A 23894-nucleotide genomic window follows, 5' to 3' on the forward strand; every position below is an offset into this window, starting at 1 on the left:
GCCGTCATCGGCTCCTCCCGGCTCCTCCCGGCTCCTGTCTCCTCCAGTCTCTACTTCCCCAGTCCAATCTGTGATGAGGCTGCCTTCCCAGCTCGTTTTCTGCAGTTCAGCTTACCAACGCCTTGAACCACTAGTGAGAAATAGAGCTCCAGGATCAACCAGGTAGTAGAGGAGGGAGTCAGAGAAAGTTCTATTTCTGATGGGAAAGCAGAATGAAGTCCCTAGAGCCTGGGACCCAGGGCTGGGCGGAGGATGCCTGGAGAAAAGCATCCAGGTGCTAAAGGAGTCCTTTGTTTTCATGAAGATAGTGACACTTAGAATGTAACCATGTGGGAAAATAGGGCTGGTCTCAGGAAAAACCACTCAAACGAACACAAATAGACCTTGCAGGAAAAATTTGAAAAGAAAAATTGACAAGGATAGTGTGGATGGGAAAAAAGGCGTAATTACAGTCATTTATGTGTCCTTCTCACTCATTATGCTTCATTACCATACAGCGCTGTCTCCAGATGACTATCATTAAATGCATCCAACTGGACGTGTGTTTTCACCTGATTAGCAAAATGTTCACACTTGTAAACTCATGTCCTCACAGCAGATTCCTTCTGCAAGACTGTTCTCAGCTTAAAACTTTAAAATAAACATATATATAAATGGACCCTGCCCTGGCCACCCTCGGGGCTGACACGAAGGGGTTAAAAGTGAAGTGGCTGTTGCGCTTGAAAAAGTAATATGCGGCCTGTACATAAAGTTGAACAAGGCATCTGGGGCCCCCACAAACCACCACCTTTTTTGGCCTCCAAGGCGGCAACCCTAGCCTCCCTCCCAATGTCCTCCGCCTTTGGGACTAAGCAGGGAAGCTCACGTTAGTGGCAGCCAAGGAGAGGGGCCGGCCTTGCCAGGACTAAAGAGGGAGGGGAGGGGAAAAGCAAGAATCGCCCACCCCGATCCCAGGCGGAGGGGCGGGAGCAGCGGGTCCCCGACGGAGCAAGCAGTGTCTTGGGCTCTGTGCATCTCTCTGGAGCGGCGGGAAGGATGCTGGGCCGCAGGAACGCGCGCGCGGAACGCGGGATGCCGCGGGGCTGGACTGCGCTCTGCTTGCTGAGCCTGCTGCGTGAGTACCCGCCGCGCGCGCGCGGGCGCAGCTCGCCCGGCTGGGCCGGGAGGGTCGCGGCTCCTCCGGAGGCCGAGCGAGCTCTGCCAGCTTCACCGAGGAAAGGGACCCCTGCCTCAACCCACGCCCCCACGCCCATGCCTGCTCCAGGCTTTGGTGGGACGAGGGCCGTGTGAATGGCCCGACCCCCTCACCTGTGAATCGGCGGGGGTAGGAGGGAAAGAGAAGGCGACGGCGCGGCGAATGTGAACTAACCCAGGTGTTAACCCGCCGCTAGCCCTAGGCGTTCTGGAATCGGACAACGCGACTCGCTGGAGTTGTCTCTAATATAAAGCGCTTTGAAGGTGCCAGTGTCTCTTCGCGTTACCACAGGAGCGGAGCGCAGAGTTGGAGAGGGGAGGAGAGAAGCAGCAAAGTTTTGTGGCTGGTGGTTGACTCAGAAAACCGGGGCGTTGTGGGGAAGGGGGCCAGGCGTCCACAGACCACCCGGATGGGGGGAAGCCAGAGTTGGACATTTAAGGAAAGGGAGCAAAGCCAAACTGGGACGAGGCCCAGGAGGCAGGCTGAGTTAGGTGACCAGGGGAGTTCGGAATGGAGAACAATCCGTGCAAAAATCTTTGCATTTAGTATCGCAAAGCTAAGTCACTACTCGCTCTTCCAACACCCAAACCCCTTCCACTGGAGAGAAGGTGGTGGTGAATGGAGTTTGTTCTCTGCGCTGCTCCCTCTCCACCACAACTCCTCTGCCTGGCACCAACTCAAGAGTGTTAGGTTTGGGGGTTTTCTTTCCCTGTCACCTCCAAGTTCTAAAAGTAATAGACAGGTCAGAAGACTAGTGGATGCTCCTCCTCATCCACAATCATCTTAACTTCCTAAGTTCTTGCTCTCACTTTGGCTTAAGAAAAAAAAAAAGGCACTCAATAAATATTTATTCCCTATTGCTTTCATTTGGGACAAAATTCTCGAACTCATTTCATTGCACTTAGAAGGTTTTAAGCATTGTAAGTTGTTCTCTCTTTTGCTCAAGATTCTGCTTCCAGCCCTCTAGGGCTCCCAGTTCCCTTCTCTTACTGAAGGCCACCCAGCATGGGCCCGCAGAGGAGTCTGGGCCAGCCAGCTAGGCCTCTTTGCTCTCACCCTCCTCTGCTGTCCTTCTTTGGGTCCACCCAGTTGGAGAGCGACTCATTCCTGGCTGGGGGAAGCTCTAAGTTGGGCTCTGGCTTGACCTGTTTGGCAGGGAAAAAGCTATCACTGAGGTGTTGAAGCCCTGGAAATGGGGGAACAGCCCTGGGTGCTAGACTGCACCCTCATAAGAGGGGTGAGTTGATCAGAGGCTCTGATGTCGATCCGATGCTCCTCTCTGCTTTGACTACACAGCTTGGGATGGTGACCTGGTCCTGGGCCCAGCGAGGCCCACCCTTCCCTTATTTCCTCAGCTGGCTGGTCTCAGCCTCCCTGCAGCAGTGGGAGTGGGGGGAGCAACTTAACCTCTTCACAACCTCAGGTTGATGTGTTGAGAATTTCAGTATCTCAGCTGGGGGTGGGGGATGAGGGAGGGATGGATCCTTACTCTTAATCTTGCCAGACTGTGTGGTCCAGTTTGTCAGCTCTATGCCTTCCTTGAGAAGTTCCTAGGGTGTGTGTTTTTTCAATACCAGCAGTCTTTTTCTGTCCTGGGGTATATTGTGGAGTAAATGAAATGAGTGACTGTGTCTTGAAATGTTAACCAAGGGACATTACAGAAATTCCGCGCTGTTATTACTGTGAAATTTAGGGCAGAAAGGGGTTCTGTGGTTCTTCTTGTCACTTACCCCGACACAGAGCTTTGTTCTGGGAAGTTCTTTTTTTCTGTCCCTGTGAGAAGTTGGCATGAGGAGGGGCATAGCAGCCAACCAAAAGTAGACTTTTTTAGTTAGCAGTGGGTGGTGACCAGAGCCAGGGTGGCAATGAGAGGCCATCAAATGGGAAGAGGAGACTTTGAGGTCATTAAGGAACCTCGTATGTCATACTCAAGGTTTCCTCCAAGCCCTCCGTGGCCTGTCCTTCTGGTCTCCCCAGTGACACCCCCCCAACCCCACCCCTTCACATTCCTCTTCTTCCTTTTGGTCCTTTTGTGCATGCAGACCCCACACCCATATCCTGTCTGGGGCTCCATGTAAGAGGGGAAAAAGAAAAGGAAAGAGAATTTTATCAGATATTTTCCAGAGGACTCCACCCTTTGAATCTCTGCCACATGGCGACTGAGGAGGAGCAGCCTTGGGGACCTCTGACTAACACAGAGGCCCCCAGTCCTCTGGCTTGTAGGGCCAACCCTGTTGGCACAACCTTCACAAGCACAAGTCTTCTGCAGCATTCCCCTTTGACTGATAAAACGAGCCATGTGGCCTCTTTTTCTTACCTTGTTGGCTCCTCCTCCCAGGAGCCTCATTCACTTGTCCTCATCTTCATCCCCTGAGTCTTTGTCTTCAAACACTCAGGGCAGAGAGTGCCAAACTGCAGCAGATAAACTCCTGCACGGTCTTACAAAAACAAATAAATGGGAGGAACAAATTCCACTTCTTACGGTCTCACTGCCTGATTTCCTTTAGACCCTGGACAGACAATCCCGGGCTGACTTTCAGGACTGGATGGTGACCGAGCTCCACCCTCAGGGTGCCTGGGCCTCCCTCTCTCACTGACTTTGCTTGATCTAACTAAATGGCCCGGTGTGGGGAACTGAAAATGTGAAGGTATGGAAACAGAACAAAAACACCACCTTCTGGAAGAAAATGCTCAGAGTCGCCAGGATAGTATTTCCACATTTTCCTGGGCTTTGACTTTTCTAATGAGAACATTTTCTTCCCTCCTCAGCAAAGAAATAAAAACACATTATCTACGACTTTTAGTCCCAAGGGCCCCGACATTGCTGAAGAGAAGGATGCATGCATCTTGGGAGGAGGAGAGACAGATGAGTAGGGATGCATCCTGGAACCTCCAGCCAGAGAATGAGCCTGGGAATGAACCACTCCCCTTCAGGTGCAAATAAAGGAAAGCTTCTTCTGGCTTAATTAGAAAGTCTGCTCTTTGTTGATTTGGGGTGAGGGATCCCTAAAGAACCCATAACTGATGCCTCCCCAGGAGTAGCATCTCTAGGGAGACAGTTCCAATGTGTAAGAAAATTCCTTAAATAGTCTTTGGATGAGAAAACCTAGACCCTTGGACAAACTTTGGATGTGCCATTCAATAAGAGGTTGAATTGCCGAGCATGATAAAAGTGGAACTTGGTCTTTGATGGGCCCAGGAGGCCAAAGGCTGAAGGACTCCGGAGCCCAAGAAGATAGAGGAAGGGAGGTTCCTGGAACAGCAGAGGGACAGTGGTGAGTGGAAGGTGGAAAAGACCTGGCTAGGAGAAAGTCCTTATGGCATGGATGTTTAACACAGTAGTGTCTAGGATTCCAAAATTATGTCATCTTTTCTGGTCTGTGCTGTGTGATCTGGCTTCAGGCTCTCCAACCTTCAGTAAGCACATGCTAGCCCTGTGCTAGCAGTCCTCTGGAAGGATAAAGGAATGGGTGCTTGGCTAGCCCACAAGGAAGACCACGAGGAAGAACTGCTGCAGCCTGAGGATGGGGAGGCCCAGAGTTCCATCCAGGAGTCAGGGGCAACCAGGAAAGTGGAGGGAGAGGTGACTGGGAGAAATGCAGAACCCAGAGAAAACTCAGGATATTGGGGTTCCACAGTAAGTGGATGGGGTCCGAGACACACTATTTGAATAGTGAAGGGAAGTCTAAGTATACTGGGCACACTCAGGCCACAGACAGTTGGTTTACACTCACACTTCAGCTTAACCTCTGACACACAGGAAGGCATCAGGCCAGTTCTTTGTTCTGATTCAACCAGGCCCAAACTCCCGGTAACAAGGATGCTTCCCGGATGCTCCCAGGAAAGATGGCGGCTCACTGTCTCCCAGAGTAGTTCATTCCAATTTTAAAAAACTACCCCATTATTTTAAGCTTTTCTTTGTCCTGCAGTAAAATTAGCTTTCTTATAACTTCTAGTCATTAATTCCAATTCTATTCTTTCTATTAATTCACAGAATTGTTCTTATGTTTCTTCATGACAATCCTTAAGGAACTTTCTAGTCACTGCACTAGATTATAAACTCCTTGAGGATGGAATTTATTCACTTACTTAATCCTCACTCTAGGATATGTTTATTGATTTTAGAGAGAGAGGAAGAGAGGGGGGAGAGAGAGAGAGAGAGAGAGAGAGAAGGAGAATCATCTACATGAGAGAGAAGCATTGATCAGTTATCTTCTGTATGCACCCAAACCAGGGATTGAACCCACATCCTAGGGATGTGCACTGACTAGGAATCGAACCCTAACCTTTCAGTGTACCAGATGGCACTCCAACCAACTGAGCCACCTGGCCAGATTGAGGACAGGGATGTGTTTATATTCTAATGACACCCACACCTAATAATAGGAAGGCATCTTCTCTTAGTTTGTACTTCCCACAGCACTGAGCGTGGTCCTTTGCACATCACTGGTACTTATGATAATAAGAATGAATAAACAAGTGAAATGTACCTTGAACAAGTTATTTATTCTCTCTCCCCAAATTCTTCTTTTCTAGATCAGTGGTCAGCAATCTTTTATCATAAAGGGCCAGATAGTAAATATTTTAGACTCTCAAGGCATGGTGGTCTCTGATGCATATCCTGCTTTATTTTATGTTGCAACACTCTCGACATATAAAAGTCATTTTTATAGTTCACTGGCCCTACAATAAACAGCCTGCAGGTGGGATTTGGTTCGCCATCTGTAGCTGCCGACCCCTGATCTAGATGAAATAACACTAAGGCTCTTTACCATATGACTTGGTTCCTGGAGCTCTCCTAATTCTGGTTATCTTCCCATGGATGCTCCCTAATTTAATGTCCCTAAATGTCCTCCTAAAATACAGCCTCGAGTGGTGAGACCCCTCTACCTCGAGGTAGTTGGTATGAATACGCCTGAGGCAGCCACCACTCAGTCCAAGTGTTTATTCTGAACTCAGAGGACCGTGCTAAGCCCCCTGAGTAGAACAAATGAGTGGAAGAGATGGCCCTGGCACTGAAGAAATTTATAATGGAACTGAAGTGACAAGCTCTACACGCAGGAAACAGCATACATGATTTGTGCCAGATAAGTGATGCAGGGACACGTCTTAAGGTCTTGGGGAAGCAGACGGAAAGGGGCCTGCACTACAGATAACCGCTGTTTCTTGAGTGTTTACCAGACAAACTGCTTTACGCCCCTTATCTTTTTCATTCCTCAACACAACTGGGAAGTAGGGACTATTTTTATCCCTGTTTTACAGGTGAGGTTTAAACCGTGAAAGAGGACTCCCAAGGCCATGCTGCTAGAGCGTGGTGGGGAAGGAACCCTTCCCTCCATTGTGGCTAAATAGCGGGGCCTGAGCTCTTGTTTCCAGGCTCTGCCATCTCGTCAGCACAAGCCGGGGGTTCCAGAGAGGCCGAAATGTTTCTCCTTCCTAGTACTGCATCTTTATGGGCTAAGACACCTAGGAATTCCTCCAAGAAACTCCTCTTGGACTGAGTGCTAGAATTAGAAAGGATAGGTAGAATGGGGCTGACTGGCTAGGAGATCAAAAAACAACACCAGTAAAAAAAATAAAACTAAGGGTCTATGAAAAAAGCAAGACCAACTACAGGAACATGCAGTCTCTGAAAGTACAGAAATGGAGTTATTCAGGTAGCAGACCTTTCTGGATTGCTGAGGATTTGTAACCTCCCCCACCCCCACTTCAAAGAGTAACAGTGTCTTCAGTGTGCTAGCTGTAGGTAGGAATCTTATAAGAACCTATTTAATGAGCCTCTGCTTCCTTAAGTGTACCAAAAAAAAGGGACTTTAACCTTTGTGGCTCAGATGTTTCATGAAAATAATTTGGTCATTGTGACATCGAATACTTACTGAGGTGTGCATATTTGTTTACTCCTACCATAAATGATTCCAGACTTGCGTGGGTTTTCATACTCATGTATGTTTTTCATTTATTTCTGTTCCTTCGTTTTTAGCTGCTGCTTTTCCTTCTTGTTTGTTCCTAAGAGATTCTTTCTCATTTTTAGCTTCAGCTAGTATATCAGATAACCAAGCTTGATAGCACTATGTGTAACACAAGAATAATTGCTTCTGCGTAAGTACCTGCAAGTTAAATGGAAGATGTTTACCGCATAAATTGTGTGCATCTACTTTGGCTTCTTAGGCTCCTCATTTTGCTAACTTCCTGAGACCTTGTCTTCTCCCCTTGCTCCAAGTTCAAGAGTTGAGATCAAATTGGGTACCTAGGGTTAAATTGGGTTCTTAGGGAGCCACGGTTAATACAGATGCAATGAAAAGAAAACAAGAGAAGAGAGCCTTTCCTTCTGTTTTAAGTTGTACTGCCATGTGGTCTGCTGCGTTTACCATAAGGGCTGTGCCGTCGGTCTAGAATGGAATGGAGTTCAGGTGCCATCAGTCACGTTTTAGAATCTGACTGGGGGTCGCTGTTCCTGCCCTGCAGAGGCGGGGATCAGAAGGTCAGAAAAAGAAAGGTCAGGTTTGAACGTTTAATGCCATGGATGTGTGTGGGAAGTAGTATTAAAAAGACATCTGTGGCCCATCTTGATTCGTAATAAAGGTCATTTCTTCAAGACTCCAGTCTGTCCATGGGAATGAACTCTTTAAAGGGAACCCTAGAGGCTGTGAAACTAAGAGACTCCCTCACGGATAGTCCCTATACTGCAGCAACTAGGCCAGGACTGTCTCCCAGGGCCCTGTCATAGTGTCTTCTATCCCTGCACCAGCTTACACAAGCCCCACACTCAGCCTTGCCTTTCTGCCCTCCTCCTCTGTCCAGTTTCTCTAGCCTCAGAAGCTTCCTTATTCACCCTAAGCCCAGGGACATGGATCTGAGGTTGGGGTCCCCTTGTCATTTGCAGATGGACCCTGCTCCAAGTTCCTCAGTGCTTGGCTGGATGGTGGGTGGGAGGAGGCTGCTGCAGCTGGGAGCCCGACCCTGGTGGGTTGGTACCTGGCCTCGGCCCAGGGTTGCTTCACTCATCTGGCACAGGCACCTCTGTCCTCAGAACTAGCATCAGGTCTCTCTCCACATCTGGAAAAGTTCAAAACTCGTTGTCTGGGTGAAGGAGGCCCTGAGGGAGGGGGTTCAAAAGCATGACATCACATCAGCGAGGCCCAGCTTCCTCTGGGAAGCGAAAAGGGCTGGGCCAGGCTGGGCCAGATGGGATTCCCAGGAATTGATGTATTAAGGGAAAGAAGAGGAAAGGGTAGGCAGGAAGAGTGATGTCAAGAGGGAGTTCCAGTGGTACCTTGGAATGGTACCTTGAGACGATGACCCTTCAGTTCATTTCCTACCACCTGCCCCCTAAAGGGAATCCAAACCTTCAGACCAGATTGCTGAGAGGGCCCTATTTAAGGGCAGAAGACAGAATGTACTTCCCTATCTATCTTATTTTGTTAAATTTACCCCCTGCCTAAGGCAGACAGGAGTGCCTCCTTTTGTCTCCAGAGTGTCTACTGGTCCTTAGCAGTTTAACCTCCCCAAGCCTCTACTTAAGAGTCAGCTAAGCCTCTGTGGCCCTGCTGCCCCTCCCCCACGTTAACTGTGGCCTTTCCTCTCTGCCAGACCCTGGTGATTCAGGCTCTCAACTCTGACACGGAGATAGCAATACTACTTGTCCTCCTGCTCACCTGCTTCATAATACTGACATGGATTGTTGTCCTCACCCTTAATGTCAATCTTGCAGCAGGTTGGGGGGCATATATGGGACAGTGAGACTTGTTACCACCTAGGGGAGACATTCTTGGCCCAGGTTAACTGCTTTGAAACTGAAGACTCCCCTCTTGTTGCTGAGGGAAAGGGTAGGTGTCATTTTACATTGCTTTTTACCTGGAAACCTCTGAAAAAGAAACACCTTGCTCTCAGTCAGGAAAACTTAGAGACAAGCCTTAGGGATCCCCAAGAGCTTTTTCTGGAGGCTGGTACTGCTGAGTGTGAGCTGTGGATACCAAGTCCATCTCTAACACTTACAGGATTCAAGCCAAGAGAACAGTGGAGGCCCACATACTATATGTCTAAATACTTCAAAATTATAAATCAGGCCAATTAACTGATAGATAAAGTATCTTCTATTCTCAGACCTTGAAAAACATATCTTCACAGCCCCCTGAAAGGCCAGGTTTGAACTGGAGACTCTCGCGGTCCTGGAATTCAGTTCCACAATATGGCTGAGCAGGAAGAGACGGCCCATGGCCCCCACCCACCCCTCTTTCCTTCTTCTTCACCACGACTCTGGCCCACAACTGTAAGGGATCCTGCATGCATGTAAGGGACACCCCACCCACACACTTAATGCTCTAACCTTTCTCCCTGCAAAGAGACACTTCTTGGCTGTCCTTGGGCCTTGGAGGTGTACACTCTAGTGCTACAGTTCACCCTTGGAAGGATGGGCTCGGGGGAAAGGCCCATGCCGGTCCTCAAGTAAGTGAGACATTTGAGGTCTTCTGGTCCCCAGCATATTCTTCTGGAAGAGAGGATACTTCCCTGTTGGTTCCATGGACTCCTCATGGTTTGGGGAAGGGCAGGCAGGAGGAGAAACAGAGTGTGGGCTCTAAAGATCAGGGTCCAGGCAGAAAAGTTCTCCTTCTTGAGTCTAAGGATGTTTCCCCAGGAGACACGGAAGGTCAAGGACCCTCATGAAGATCTGCCAAGAACAGCTAGATCCAGGAATACCTATATTATAGCAATTTAACATTTATCTCATTGATTCTCCCCAGAATCTATATAAGGAAAACCCCTCATTTTAGACATTCATAAATGGAGACACACACACGCACACATATAATTGCAGAGTTACTGGCAAAACTGAAATTTAGCTCTTTCTCCTCTTAATACATCTGATGAGAAATTGGGCCTGATGTTGTCCAGGTCATCAGCTGGGTTTCCAGGGCAGAGCCCCCTGAAAGAAATCTTGGGGTTGCTTGCTGCAGTTCTTCAGCTGGAGGAAAGCAGACTAGGTTTAAAGGCCAGGCAGGGAAGAATGAGGGGAGTTTGGGAATGGGAAAACGTAGGAAGAATGGAAGATTTTTAAGGGGATTGCAAACAGAATGGTGTGAACCTAGTGATTATTCGAAGAATTAACATGGTGGGTGGAGAGTGACAAAAGGGAGGATACGTTAAAAAGGAAAAAGAGCTACATTTTAGATCTCTGCAATATTGTTCCAGGTATAATTTGGTATTTTAATATTTTACTTAACATGTTGTGAACAAAGGCTCATATACTCAGGCTGCTATAGTTTTTCTGTAATTTGTTATTTGTAATGATTATGGCATCTTGGGTGCATATGCCATTTATCCTACTGTAATTCATTTAGTTGCTTGCAATTTCTCCCTCCTGTAGACAATGCTCCTTTAGATAATACCACCCCAGACACTTGGCGCATACATGCTTTTCCTTACCCATTTCCTTAAGAAAAATCTAGTAGTGGGAAGTTACAGTAGTTGCCTGTCCAGGAGGATGTTCTTGTTGCTGTCGCCTTGCCAGGGGAGGGAGGCAGGGGATGTTCTGACGCTTCACGACTTTGGGTGTCATCCTTGTGCAGGGGCCGTGCTAATCTCTGTCATTCCAATTTTTATATATGTGCTGCCGAAGTGAGCGAGAGATCTTCTAGATGGATTCTACTTGAAGTCAAGAAATTGAATCAGGTGATGTCATGAAGCTCCAGGACAATTTAGGTTCTGACTTTTCCTCCTTGTTTCCCCACAGCCTCTGGATTCACAAATACAGATAACTCGACGACTATTGCCACAGAGTCACCTACTACAAAAATATTGTCAGCTGTTCCTACAAATGTGTCCAGGAACAACCAGGAAACTGTAACACCAAGTACTGTGGAAAGTACCACCTTGTACACTGTCTCTCAGAACAGCAGTGGGACCACAGCAGCCATCTCAGGTAGAAGGTGTTTGTGTTGGGCCCCGGAAGGATGCTGCTGGTGCCTGGTGCATTAGGACATTTGCAGACCACCCTTCTTGCCCCTGCCTGCCCCCATAGATGGAAACATAAAAGTCTCTTATAATAATGGCTTGGGCATCATGTTTAGGGCTCCATGAAGTAAGTTCTAGATGATTCTTCCTACAGAGTTTTCTCAGGCCAATGCCTTGGCAGCTGATACTAATCAGTAATGAGTTCAGCTTAGTGGTAAAATAAGGATTAGATGAGAACTCCTTAGATCTCTGATCTCTTCTAAGTGAAGGTATGTACAGATTCAAATTGAGGGTCTTTGACTTCTCTAGGGTGAACCAGCATCCAGTTAAGTTTCAGAACCCCAAGGGCCTCTCTAGCACATTCTAGATGAAGGCTATGGCTCTAATAGCTGGCTTAAAATGAGTTTGGTAAGGGTTAGGACATACAGTAACTCTTAAATCCCCAAACTCCCTTTTCTGGGTTGAAGTCCATGCCCATGTCGTTATCTATAAAGTCTTCACTCAAGACAGTGAACTGAAATGTGTGTGCATGTGTGTTTATGCAAATGTGCCCAAATGCACACTGGTGTTTTGGTCTTTTTCAGAGACTACAGTCAACTTCACATCTACCTCTGGGACCACCCCAGTTCTTACAACCACGAACTCCTCTGTCCAGACACAGACCTCTTCAGTCATCACAATGTCTTCCACCCCAGCCAACCTTTCAACTTCAGCAATGACCTTGGAGCCAAGCACGTCACCTGGAAATATTTCAGACTCCCTAAACAGTAGCACCAGTCCTGTGACATTTCCCACTAAGCCTTATACATCATTTTCTACTACCCAAAGTACCAAAATACCAAGTATCAAGGTGGGTGAATTAGGCCAAAATGCCAGATTGCTCCTTTGCTTCATATGTATACAAGCTCTCTGCTTCCTTAACTTCTCCTCATTCCAATTAATGAGGTTTGAGTGGTTAAGAACTAGCACAAAAAACATGCAGATTAAATATTGTTGGAAGGAGTAGAAAGGGGAACACAGGGATGGAGTAAGGTGGTGAAGCTGACCTATGCCGTGGAAACTGCATTTCTAGGGAGTAAAGAATAAAGAGAATTCTCTGAGATCCATCCAATCCTCAGTGATTTTTTCTAGTACCCCCTGATCTGAGCTTTGACCAGGGTACCATTCCCCTTTGGCTATATTTGGAAACCATCTTCCATTTAATGGGGCTGTTTTTCCCAAAATGTTTAGGACAAATACCATTTCCTCTGTGTGAGAGGGCCTGGTGGTTGTACCAGGCATAAAGCGGCAGAGAGGAACTGAGTAGACCAGGGATAGTGCGATCCCATGGAACCGGGGAGCAGGCATTTAGGGGTCTGCCTGGTTTCTGTTTTTTAAAGGAGCCAGAAAAGGAATCTGTAGAGTCCTAGGGGCCAGGAGGAAAATGAACGTCACCTGGATCTGCCCAGCCACCCCATTATCTGTATGCCTATACGTGTGGTGGTATTGCAGGTAAATAATTCACTGGAGGAAAAGCAGCCCCAACAGGATAAGATCCTGTCCTCTACCATCTCTGCACCACCCAAGCCAATGTTTACCAAGTTTGCAAATAGCTACTTGCCTGCAAGCCCAGGCTAGTAACAAAGGTTTTAATTATCTGCTGGGGATAGGAGGTAAGGTGGAGGAAGAGAGTATGACTATTATAAAGCGCTAGTCCCCTAACAAATTAAAAAATTTCCTTTTCTCTAAAATCTCTTGGAAAAGAACTTCACAGAAATCAAACTGGAAAAAGAGGTGGGGAACAAATGAGAGCCAGAAATGCTGGCTTATTTATTTTGCTTATGTTTTAATACAGAAAGAAATCAAATGTTCTGGAGTCAAAGAAGTGAAATTGACCCAAGCTATCTGCCTGGAACTGAATGAGACCTCCAGCTGTGTAAGTCAAACTCCAGCCCTCCCCCTCCCCCCCCCCTGCCCCCACTCCCATTCCTTCCCCGTCTCTCTCCTCCCACAATCCCCTTAAGCCATTTTGGACTATAAGATTCTGTTGGGGTTTCGGGGAGCTTAGCAGGGTCAGGCTACTTAAAACACCCAGCTTTAGGTTTAGGGAGTCAGAGGCCCCATCTGGCGGACAAAGAAGGCAAAGACAATTTTATTTAAATTTAGTAGTCACTTTTTAGCTCCTCTGTAATACATTTAATATACATAGTCATATTTCAGTTTGTTTTTATGTTAAGAAAGTCCTTCATGAAATATAAAAGTCACCTAAAATATTAATTCCTTTATTATATTTATTTACATACAACTTTAATCCTTACAGAATTTTTTCCGTAAAGCTCTATTTTCCACATAACCATTTTTCCTAACATTATTTCTTTCTGTGTTGACAGGATGCTTCTTTTAACTTATATTGTCCTGATATTTCACAGGACATATTCTTGACATAGTTTATTTGTTCAGTTCATCTTTTTTGCCTATTTAAAAAGTTTTTAAAGATTTTGGTTTTTAATTTGCTTTTTATTGTGTTTTTTCCCATTACCATTTATCTCCCTTATGTACCCCTCCCCATCAATCACCACACTGTTGTCCGTGTCCATGAGTCCTTTTTCCTTTTTGCTCAATCTCGCCACCTGCTAGCCACGCCTCCAGAGCTGTCAGCCTGTTCCCTATGAGATGAGTCTGTCTCTATTTTGCTTGGTAGTTCAGTGTGTTCATTAGATTCCACATAGGAGTTAAATCATATGGTATTTGTCTTTCTCTGACTGGCTTATTTCACTTAGCATAATGTTCTCCAGGTCCATCCATGCTGTTGCAAAGGGTAAAATTTTCTTCTTTTTTACTGCCCAGTTGTATTCCATTGTGTAAATGTCCCATAGTTGTTTTATCCGCTCATCTACTGATGGACACTTGGGCTGCTTCCTCATTTTGGCAATTGTAGATAATGCTGCAATGAACATAGGTGTGCTTAAATGGAACACTTTTGCACTGTTGGTGGGAATGCACGTTGGTGCAACCACTGTGGACAACAGCATGGAGATAACTCAAAAAATTAAACATGGAATGCTTTATGATCCAGTGATTCCATTTCTGGGGATGTGTCCAAAGAAACCCAAAATACTAAGCCTATTTTAAATTTTTAAAAATTATTGTACTTTTACATTACAATACTTTTAATATCTAGCCAGGTAGGTCTTTGCTCATTACACTATGCAAAATGAAAAGTATTTTTTATCTGTCACTTTAGAAAAACTTTAGGAACATCTTGTCAAGATAAAAAAACAGTAAAATTTTCATTGAAGCTGGTCTAAAATTCCTTCATTTTTTTCTGGTCTTCTCTTGTATTGTTCAGCATATTGATTTTTTAGTTTTAAAAAATTTTTAATCAGCTTTATAGATTTCTTAAGGTTGTTTATAATATATACTTTTCATCATTCATTCCAATTGATTATTGATATATTAAAAACCTGAGTTTTGAATATTGAGGTTAGTCATTTTGTTTTACTTGCTTATTAATTCCAGGAGCTTTTTAGTTGATTCTTTTCTGTTTTTAAGGTATGTTATTATGTTATCTGCCACAAGATGTTGTTTTTCTCCTCCTTTTTGGTAGTTATGCCTCTTGTTTTAGTTTCATGTCTTATTGCATTGGGAAGACCATCCAGCATGGTGTTAATTTTTAATGACGATGACAGACCTCCTTGCTTTATTTCAGTAAACCCAGTTTCCTGACAGTAATAAGGTTCTGAATGAAAGATGGAATGGCAGGAAGAATGGTATTTACTCACACCCAAAAATACCATTTTCCTACAAGTTGAGAATTCACTTAAGGGAGCCATATATGTGATGAGTGGCATATGTAGACTGGAAGAAGGCTAGAAAAACTGTTCTGTAGAGGGCACTAAGTTACTTATTTTGTCATTCTGACTACTGATATCTACCTGTGATCATCAGCTGAGGGACTCTGACTCACAGATCTTTTAAAATTATTCCTATGAGAATTATTTAACTTGGAACTTTCAAAAACAAAAGAAGTTGTGAAGACATAAGTTCACACAATGGAACAAATAAGTGCAACTTGTAGAATAGTTAACTTAGATGTGAATATAAAACACACAAGTAATATTCCATGTGTTTCTGATGCTGACTTTCAATCCTACTCATTTTTTTTAATGCCAAGCACTTTGCTAATTATAGGTGAGGGGACAAAAATCTCTGTCTCTCTTTTTTCCCTGTCATCTTGGTTCAGCACTTATTTCCCTGTGTATTACATGGATGTCTGCCAGAATGCTCATTCTTTGTACCAAAGATTTAGAGCTAGTTGCACAGTCTTCTAGGTGTCTGGCCATTGCTCTTCAAAGTACACATTTAACGAAGATCGTCATACAAGACAAGTTCCAGAAACTTACTGCTACCCCAGAAATAACTCCTCTTACATTGCCATTGGCCTCTTTCACCCTGTGGTCTTCACTGTCCAATCCATTTTGTGGCACAGCTGAGAAGGTCTGCACTCTCCTCTGAGACTCAGGGGAGATTTGGGAGATCTACACTGGGAGTGTCGATGTGGAAAGAGAGCAGCTCCCCTGATATAAAGAAGGCTTCTGCTCTGCCTGCAATGAATCAACTGTATGGCAGCACCTGTGTGGTGCTATTGTTTCCCTGGTCATTCTACTGCTATTGATCCCCCTTTCTTCTTGAGATCCCCTCTTCCCCAGATCCCAAGCAGCAGTGCCTCCTATGACTCTGCAAGGTCATTCTTCCTCAGTCAGCCATCCATGGTCCAGACTTTTTGGCCAAGGTCTTGATTGTGTCCCAGGTTCCCTTTTCTTGAGTCCTATGTGATTGTCTGATGATCGGTCTGCTCCAAAGGTGGAGTGATGCAGCATTAATTTTCCTGAGGTTGTATATGTACTTTTGGTGTCAGGAGGCGCTAAGGTACTGGTTCTAACTGTGGGAAACTTAGGCCCTACTCACAGCCTAATGAGAAGCATGAGGGTTTGCATTCCCCTAACATCACGTCCGGAGCACTTATGTAATGTTGGCATGCATCTGTATTCCCAAAAGAGAAATACTCATGCATTGTTCTCAGCTAACCAGACACTCATTCTGCACCGGTACACTGAGTATCCAACAAGTTAGCTCTTGCTATGTGGACTCTTTAGACCTGTCATCCGTACATGCATTCTGTAGGCATTTGTATCCCAGCCACTCTTCACTTGCTCCCCATCCTTCGTCTCTAGGCAGACATCACCTATATCATCCCGGGAGAAGTAAGGCAATTGCACAGTCTTCTCAGGCACCTGGTACCCCATCTCAGAACCCTCATGAACAGAACATGTCACTCCAATTCTGACTTTGATTTTTCTCTGCTGCCATATCAGGTTAAGTTTTTGTGGCTGTGGTTTCTCAAATTGTTTCCAAAATGTGAGATTACTTTATTCTCTTATGGCATACCCATTTGTCCAAAGGAATCCACTGAAGAAAATTTAATGGCAGTAGAATACATATACTTGACCATCTTTAAATATATAGTTCAGTAGTGTTAAGTAGATTCACATTGTTGAGAAGCCAGTCTTCAGAACTCTTTTCATCTTCGAGAACTAAAACTCTACTCCCATTAAACAATTCCCCATTCTCTCCCGCTCCTAGCCCCTGGCAACCACTATTCTACTTTCTGTCACTATGAATTTGATTACTCTAGGCATGTCACATGTGTAGAATCATACATTATTTATCTTTTTATGACTGGCTTATATAAATTAGCATAATGCCCTCAAGTTTCATCCATGTTGTAACATGTGTAAGAATTTCCTCCCTTTTTAAGACTGAATAATTTTCCATTGCATGTATATACTACATTTTGTTTACCCATTCATCCACTGATGGACACCTGGGTTGCTTCCACATTTTGGCTATCTTGAATAATGCTGTTATGAACATGAGTTCACAAATATCTCTTCAATACCCTGATTTCATTTCTTTTGATTATATACCCAGAAGTGGAATTGCTGGGTCGTATGATTATATTTTCTATAATAGCTGCACCATTTTACATTCCCATCAACAGTGCAGAAGGGTTCCCATTTCATCATACCCTTGTTATTTTCTGTTGTTTTTTTTTATAGTAGCCATCTAATGGGCATGAAGCAGTATCTGATTGCAGTTTTGGTTCACATTTCTTAATGATTAAATATGTTGAATATCTTTTCATGTGTTTATTGGCCATTCATATACCTTATCGGAGAAATGTCCATTTAAGTTCTTTACCCACCAATATGGTTTTTAGAACTACCGTTCTTTAGAGTCACATCTGTTTATATGCAGAGGTTTTTTTTTATTTGGCCAGCTCACATCAGCCTTATTCTGTCACACTGACTTCATCTGAGGCAGACTGCCTCCAGTCTCCACATCGTAGCCCCCAGCCCACGCCTTCCTTGCCCTATGCCCAAGCACCAAATGTCAGTTTTTATGCAGGAAAAAAAATAGCTTACAGATGGAGGACTGATGAAGACAGCGTGTGTCTTGGAAAGAGCCTGAAATCTGGAGACAGCCTAACTTCTCTCCCTTGGTCCACTGCCCACTTGTTATGGGACTTTTAGCAGGTCCTTTAATTAGGTTAGAAGCTATTTGAGCATAGAGGTTTACCTATGTTGTCAAACTCACAGCAAAGTAGAGAAGGTTATTTAAAAAGAGAGAGGGAGGGAGGGAGGAAGAGAGAGATTAAGAGATTGAGCATTGGGAAATATCTTAAAGATCATTTCATTTAGAAAAATACCTGTCCTTTCCCCCATTTTAATGCTTAACATGCTTCTTCAACATGTTAAGAGTCTTTGCAAAGTTTGAAGGTGCCACTCTAGAAAGGTTGGATGGTTTTATTATTGTGGTTATTATTTTTGCAAGTAACTTGTGTGAGCAGGTATAGTGAGGGGCTCACAAACCTGATTCTCATGAGCAAAACAGCAACGCTGTGGCTTCCTCCTGCCCACTCTCCCGTGATGTCTGCCCACAGCCTCTCTTGGGGGAGGATGTTTATTTCAAGCATCCGGAGAAGCATTGTGCTTTGTTCAGGATCCACCTGCTCCTCCCCAGGCCCAAACACAATTCACTGATGCTGCTGGAATCCAGAGTGGGAGGCTGGCCGCTATTATTCCCTTGAATTTAGTCCAAGAACTAAGCAAGGAGCGGAGGGACTCCATGTGAAGGCCAAACCAGTCGGGATGTTAGATTGAACAATGCACTGAGTTCTTTTGTTTGTTTGCTGCTATGCTTAGTTGAGTCTGGGTTCCAAATTATGTAATATGCACCTGCTGTCAACATTAAAGAGTCTTACAGTCTACTCAGAGAGAGATGGCGATAGCAGTAGGGCAAAATAGGATTGAACATCAACATGTGGATTCTAGATGTTATTGTGTATTAGGTATGGATTACTATTATTAATAGTAATAATAATTACTATTTTTAGTGCCATTTTTCCAGTGCCCATGGGGTTTCAAACACCTTGCTGGGCACTCTTCACACAGCACCTCCTTACTCACCTCAACAGCTCGGTCTTCAGTGTTTTCAGTGTTTTAAGGAACCTGATACTCAGACAAGCTGCACGACCTGCAAAGAATCTAGTAAAGAGCAGAGCGAAGGTTGATGCCCATTCTGATGCAGGGGGTAGGACCAGCTTCATGGAAGAGCTGGGATTTGAGTGGATTCTTGAGGGATGGGAATCCAAGGGAGAAGGCAGTGTTCCCCATTCTCCTGCGACTAGGGTTGTGACAGTCACAGGCTCTCATGCCCCCGAGCTTCCTCATGGTGGTGCCTCCAATCAGAGGCCTCTCCCTACCAGTCTCTCCTGTACACTTTCTTCAAGGCCTATACTGAGATGCTTCTGATAATCCCAAACCAGCTGTGTGCTCCCTCCTTCGAATGTCATAGCATCTTGTTTTGTTTTTAGAGAGAGGGGGAGGGAGGGAGAAAGAAAGGGAGAGAAACACTGATTGGTTGCCTCCCCTATGTGCCCCACTGGGGGACCAAACCCACAACCCAGGCATGTGCCCTGACAGGGAATCGAATTGGCAACCTTTCTCTTTGCGGGATGATGCCCAACCCACTGAGCCACGCTGGTCAGGGCAATGTCATAGCATCTCAGTTGTACCTTTCTTTGATAAACTAGCTCGTGACCTTTTGGTCTCTTTGCGCCTCAACTTCTTCATCTATAAAATGGGGAGGATGATAGTACCCACTCATAGGGTTATGTGAGATGTAAGTTAATTAATATGTGTAAAACACTTAAGACAGTACCTGAGACATAGTAAACGTTTACTTTCATTGCCATGCACACAAACTGAGAGCTTGGACATGAAGAATTCATGCCACCCCCCCCCCACACACACACGAGACACACACAGAGAAGTTTTCACACCGTGTTTTATACTTAGGGCTTGATAAACCACAGAACAGCTGCCTCTGATTGAGCTGCAGCTTCTTAGGACTCAGTGGGTTGAAGACGGTGCCATTTTGTTCAGCTTGGTTTGATGTGCAGGAGCCCTGCTCCTCTGCCCCTCTCAGGAAGGAGACATATTCCAGTCAGAGGCATGTTGGAAGCCTGGTCATCCAGGCAGGGCTTCCCTCCTCTTCACTCAGGAGGCATGCGCCAGGGTGGATGGAGTAGTGCTCAGGCGAAAGCCACGTACAGCTCTCAGAAGCGAAATAGGCCTAGAGAGGAAGGAGGGTGCTGATTGTATCCAGTATGGAGTCCAGATACCTATAGCAAATGCTGTTTTAAAAAGCCAGATTTTTCCAGAAGCAGAGCCTCTATCCAAGGACTTAATAAGGGACACCTGCAGAATTAATCCATTTCCTGAGGGGTAAAACAGCAGTGGCCTAAGAATTCATTTCTCAGAGACCTCAGCTCCTGGCAGCCTTCCAAGGCTACCATTGAACTCACTCACCTCTCTGTGACTTGGAGCTTAGCTAGCCCTGCTCTTGTGGCCTCATCCAAGCCCAGTGAGTTCCACTCAGCTCCCAACAATTCCAGCTGATGGAAGAAACCTGGGGCCTGAGGCCAATCTTGACCTTGCTGTGTGCAAGAGCAAAGGAGCCTGGGTTTTCCTGCCTTGGGCCACAGCGGTAGGAAAATACCCAGGCTGCTTTCCAAGCTGGGAGGGCCCTTTGGCCTTGCCACAGAAGCAGTCCTGCCTGCAAACAGGAAGCTTTCTCCTCCACGTAGGCCCAGTTCTGATGGCCCTCACATGCCCCAGCAGTTTTCCCCCAACGGGAAAGTTGTCAGAGCTATTCAGGCATTTCCTCCTCAACCATCTGCCATCCGGACAGAGGCGAGAGTTGGTTTCTGTTCCTTGCCTGCGCAGGGGAGGCCACTCTGACTGGAGGCTGCTGGAATAAATCCTGCAAGGTTTGAGAACAGGGTGTTGGAAGGGCACAACCAGTGCCCTTTCCTGGAACTCAGTGTTGAAGAGCTACTAGAATTTGTCTTCTGTGTCTGAGTTCCCAAGCAGGACCCAGTTCTTGAGTATAGGCCAGTCAGCAACCTGGAGGGAGATCTGTGAACCCCAAAAGCATAGGTCAATGCTTTTAATGGGAAAAGGGGATGGAAGACTATGAAAAAAGACCATTTCTGTTTGAGCCATGATCTTCGTGAGAGCCCTTGGAGAGTAAGAGGGAAGGGACCCAGGATCTTGTGGAGTCTACAGTCATAAATTTGGTCTCCACTCCTCACCACTTTGCTTTTCTCTTAACATTTGGGGCTGTTGTAACCTAGAAACAAAGCATTTTCTCCTCAGCATTCTTTTTTTGTTATTGGTAATCTCTTTTGAATTTAATTTGAATAGTATATGTGGGCATGGACAATCCTTAGATAAGATGGTATAGTATTTCATAAATTTGTTCTCTGGCATCTTACACCTAAGACACTAATGGATACACGTTTTGGTACTGAGAAATTTTTAAGTGTTTTTTTCTTATTGTGTGCTTGCATACATATAGTTCACAGTATTTTTTTTTCCAGCTGGAATTTTAGAAAAAAGAAACCTTCTCATGGAGGATTTAACCAGAATCATTGTTGAGACTCTAGATGCATCTCTTGCTTGTCATTTTTTATCTCTTGCTTATCATTTTTCTCTATCTTCCCAGGAGGACTTTAAGAAGGAAAATGGAGAGGAACTAATCCAAGTCCTATGCGGGAAGGATCAGGCTGAGGCTGGGGACAAGGCATGCTCCTTGCTCCTTGCACAGTCTGAGGTGAGGCCTCACTGCCTGCTGCTGGTCTTGGCCAACAAAACAGGTAAGGGGCACATCTGTCTTGGGGGCTAGGAAAGGAGTGGGGCTGAGGGTAGAGGATGCTGGGTGGAAATCAGGCATCTTAGCTCAGAGAGTGAAGGTGCTGGGAAGCAGGGCTGGGCTGACTTTGGGGGAGGCCTTCCTGAGATGAGCCATTTGGCCATAGGAGCATCTTCTGAAACAGCTTAGGAGAATAGAGCAGGATGAGCTTGTTCAGCCTCTAGATTCAGCACCCCCTGTTTCTAATTCTAGAACTTTTCAGCAAGCTCCAACTTCTGAAAAATCACCAGTCTGACCTGAAAAAGGTAAGTTCTCTAAGATGAGGGGTCAGGGGTACTCACTGGAGTAGGGGAGAAAAGGATGACCTTCTCCAGACCTGACCTTCCTTCCTCTCCAACCTTCTCCAACAATCTTTACCTTTCTATGCTTGAACCCAAATTTTACAGTGCAGCTTAATTAAGAGATGTCGATCTTAAATCCTGTTTTAGAAAATCCCTGAGGTCAATGTCTTCTTGTGTCTATTCATTGTTTGGTCGCACACAGAAGTCTGGTGTGGGTTGGACTCCTCCTTTCTAGAACCCACATTCTACAAGTGACTAGGTTGTCTCTTCTGTGTCTTCTCTTCAAGCTGGGGATCCAAGGCTTCACTGAACAAAATGTCGGGAGCCACCAGAGTCACTCCCGCAAGACCCTGATTGCTCTGGTCACCTCCGGGATCCTGCTGGCTGTCTTGGGTACCACGGGCTATTTCCTGATGAACCGCCGCAGTTGGAGCCCCACAGGAGAAAGGCTGGTTAGTTCTGGGGCCCAGGCCAAAGGAAATGAGGGAGAGAGTGGTTTTCTGGGGAGGTCCAGGAATGTCATGTTGGCGGGGGGGGGGGGGGGCAGGGGGGGGTGAGAATCCCGGAAAAGGCTGTTCTGTGCCTTTACACAGAGATATGCACGTGTGCACATACCAAGTCCTTGGACGAGTCAAAACAATATATAGGGTGGGGCAAAAGTAGGCTTACAGTTGTTTGTATGGAAAATAATACCATAATTAATACATGATAATACAAAAATAAACTCTGTGTTTTGTGTACTTACAAATGTCACCCTACTTTGCCCCACCTTATATAGCAGATTGGGGAGGGGACACTAACTGAGACTGGCCCACCTTACAGTGGTAACAGATAATTCATGTCACAGGGTTATTATTTTCACTGGGATAGCTCATCTGGGTACAACCAGAACAGGCTGCTAAAGCAGCCACTTGTTTGCAAACATTAAATGGCCACCGGTACCACTTGGCTCACAAGGGGGCATGTGGAGGGAAAACCAATGTTTGAAGTGTTCTGGATGAGGAAGGGTGAGGCTGGGGCTTGACTCGTGGTCTCTGGTCTGGGGAGGTTATATGCCCTGGGACTGCCTGGTTTCCCATGGGAGATGGCTGTTCAGCTGCGGTGGCATGGTGTGGTGCCTCTCCTCTGTCCTTTCTCCTCTAGGAGCTGGAACCCTGACTGCTCTTCGGAAAGAAGGAGTCTGTCTGCACATGCAGCTACATGCCCCTCCTCCCTTTCTTCCCCCACCAGTGTCTCACTCCCCTGCTTACCAGATAATGCTCCTTTATTTATACACTGTCTAGGGCGAAGACCCTTATTACACGGAGAACGGTGGAGGCCAGGGCTATAGCTCAGGCCCTGGGGCCTCCCCCGAGGCTCAGGGAAAGGCCAGTGTCAACCGAGGGGCTCAGGAGAACGGGACCGGCCAGGCCACGTCCAGAAACGGCCATTCAGCGAGACAACACATGGTGGCTGATACCGAATTGTGACTCAGCTGGGTGGGACAAAGCTGGGCAATATCCGGGAAGGGGGCCCTCCCTGCATCTGGCCGCAGGTGGCCTCCCTGCTGGAGGTGCCATCCCTTGCCTTCTACCCTTTGCCACTGCACATCCCCCCACCCCCCAGGCCATTCCTGGGGCCCAGCACTGCACCATAGAGGGGTTCTCTCCACCTTGGGGAGAGGCAGGTAACCCTGCCCTTCACACATTCAGCTTCCTGAACCCAGACTCTGGTCTTCCAAAGGACCCTCACCACAAGCCACCTCTTTTGTGGGTGACCCAGGTCCTCCTTTTTGTTTTTTTTTCCAGAGGGGTGAGCAGGGATCCTGATTTCAATGACGGTTGGAAATAGAAATTTCCAGAGATAGGAAGATTGGGTGGATTTTTTTTTCTGAATAAAAAATGGTGTGTAAATAATGTAATTAAAGTGATAGTGAAACACATTTTTTCTGTGGCTGTGACCCAGATGGGTGTGTCTGAATGCCAGAGCGGTCTGTGTCTCCATCAGATCTGACTGGACTGTGCAGTGGTGTAGCAGGGAGGGCCCAGCCAGGGAAGAGCTGGGACCATCTCAGGGAACACAGGGAGCCACCAGGATGCTGCCCCTGGGGATAAGCCTACCAACGACTCCCCTCTCTGCAGGGAGACCGGAAGGGTCACAGGGAGGCTGGC

At 46.1% G+C, this 23894-nt stretch overlaps 1 protein-coding gene and 1 pseudogene across 2 annotated transcripts; one reads left to right on the forward strand and one right to left on the reverse strand.

Moving 5' to 3' along the window:
• Positions 1–899: 899 nt before the first annotated feature.
• CD34 (CD34 molecule) lies at positions 900–23649 on the forward strand. Of its 2 annotated transcripts, none has more exons than XM_045838571.1 (8): positions 900–1114; positions 10926–11114; positions 11731–11996; positions 12981–13061; positions 21257–21407; positions 21656–21708; positions 22032–22196; positions 23028–23649. In XM_045838571.1, the coding sequence occupies exons 1-8, from the start codon at positions 1036–1038 to the stop codon at positions 23211–23213; spliced, it is 1170 nt and encodes a 389-aa protein (XP_045694527.1). In that variant the 5' UTR covers positions 900–1035; the 3' UTR covers positions 23214–23649. The 2 variants fall into 2 exon arrangements, with proteins under 2 accessions (XP_045694527.1, XP_045694528.1); XM_045838572.1 differs by having other exon boundaries at positions 22888–23170.
• LOC123818579 lies at positions 10717–10816 on the reverse strand (annotated as a pseudogene).
• Positions 23650–23894: the final 245 nt, after the last annotated feature.

Source organism: Phyllostomus hastatus, unplaced genomic scaffold, assembly GCF_019186645.2.
Source record: "Phyllostomus hastatus isolate PE091 unplaced genomic scaffold, TTU_PhHast_1.1 phas_contig_283, whole genome shotgun sequence".
NCBI lineage: Eukaryota > Metazoa > Chordata > Mammalia > Chiroptera > Phyllostomidae > Phyllostomus > Phyllostomus hastatus.

Bases quoted from the DNA above. Each gene is read 5' to 3' on its own strand.
- CD34 (XM_045838571.1), top strand. From the start codon at position 1,036: ATGCTGGGCCGCAGGAACGCGCGCGCGGAACGCGGGATGCCGCGGGGC. The intron at 1,115-10,925 runs GTGAGTACCCGC...GTTTCCCCACAG, and splicing joins CTGCTTGCTGAGCCTGCTGC to CCTCTGGATTCACAAATACA. The intron at 21,408-21,655 runs GTAAGGGGCACA...TTCTAATTCTAG, and splicing joins GGTCTTGGCCAACAAAACAG to AACTTTTCAGCAAGCTCCAA.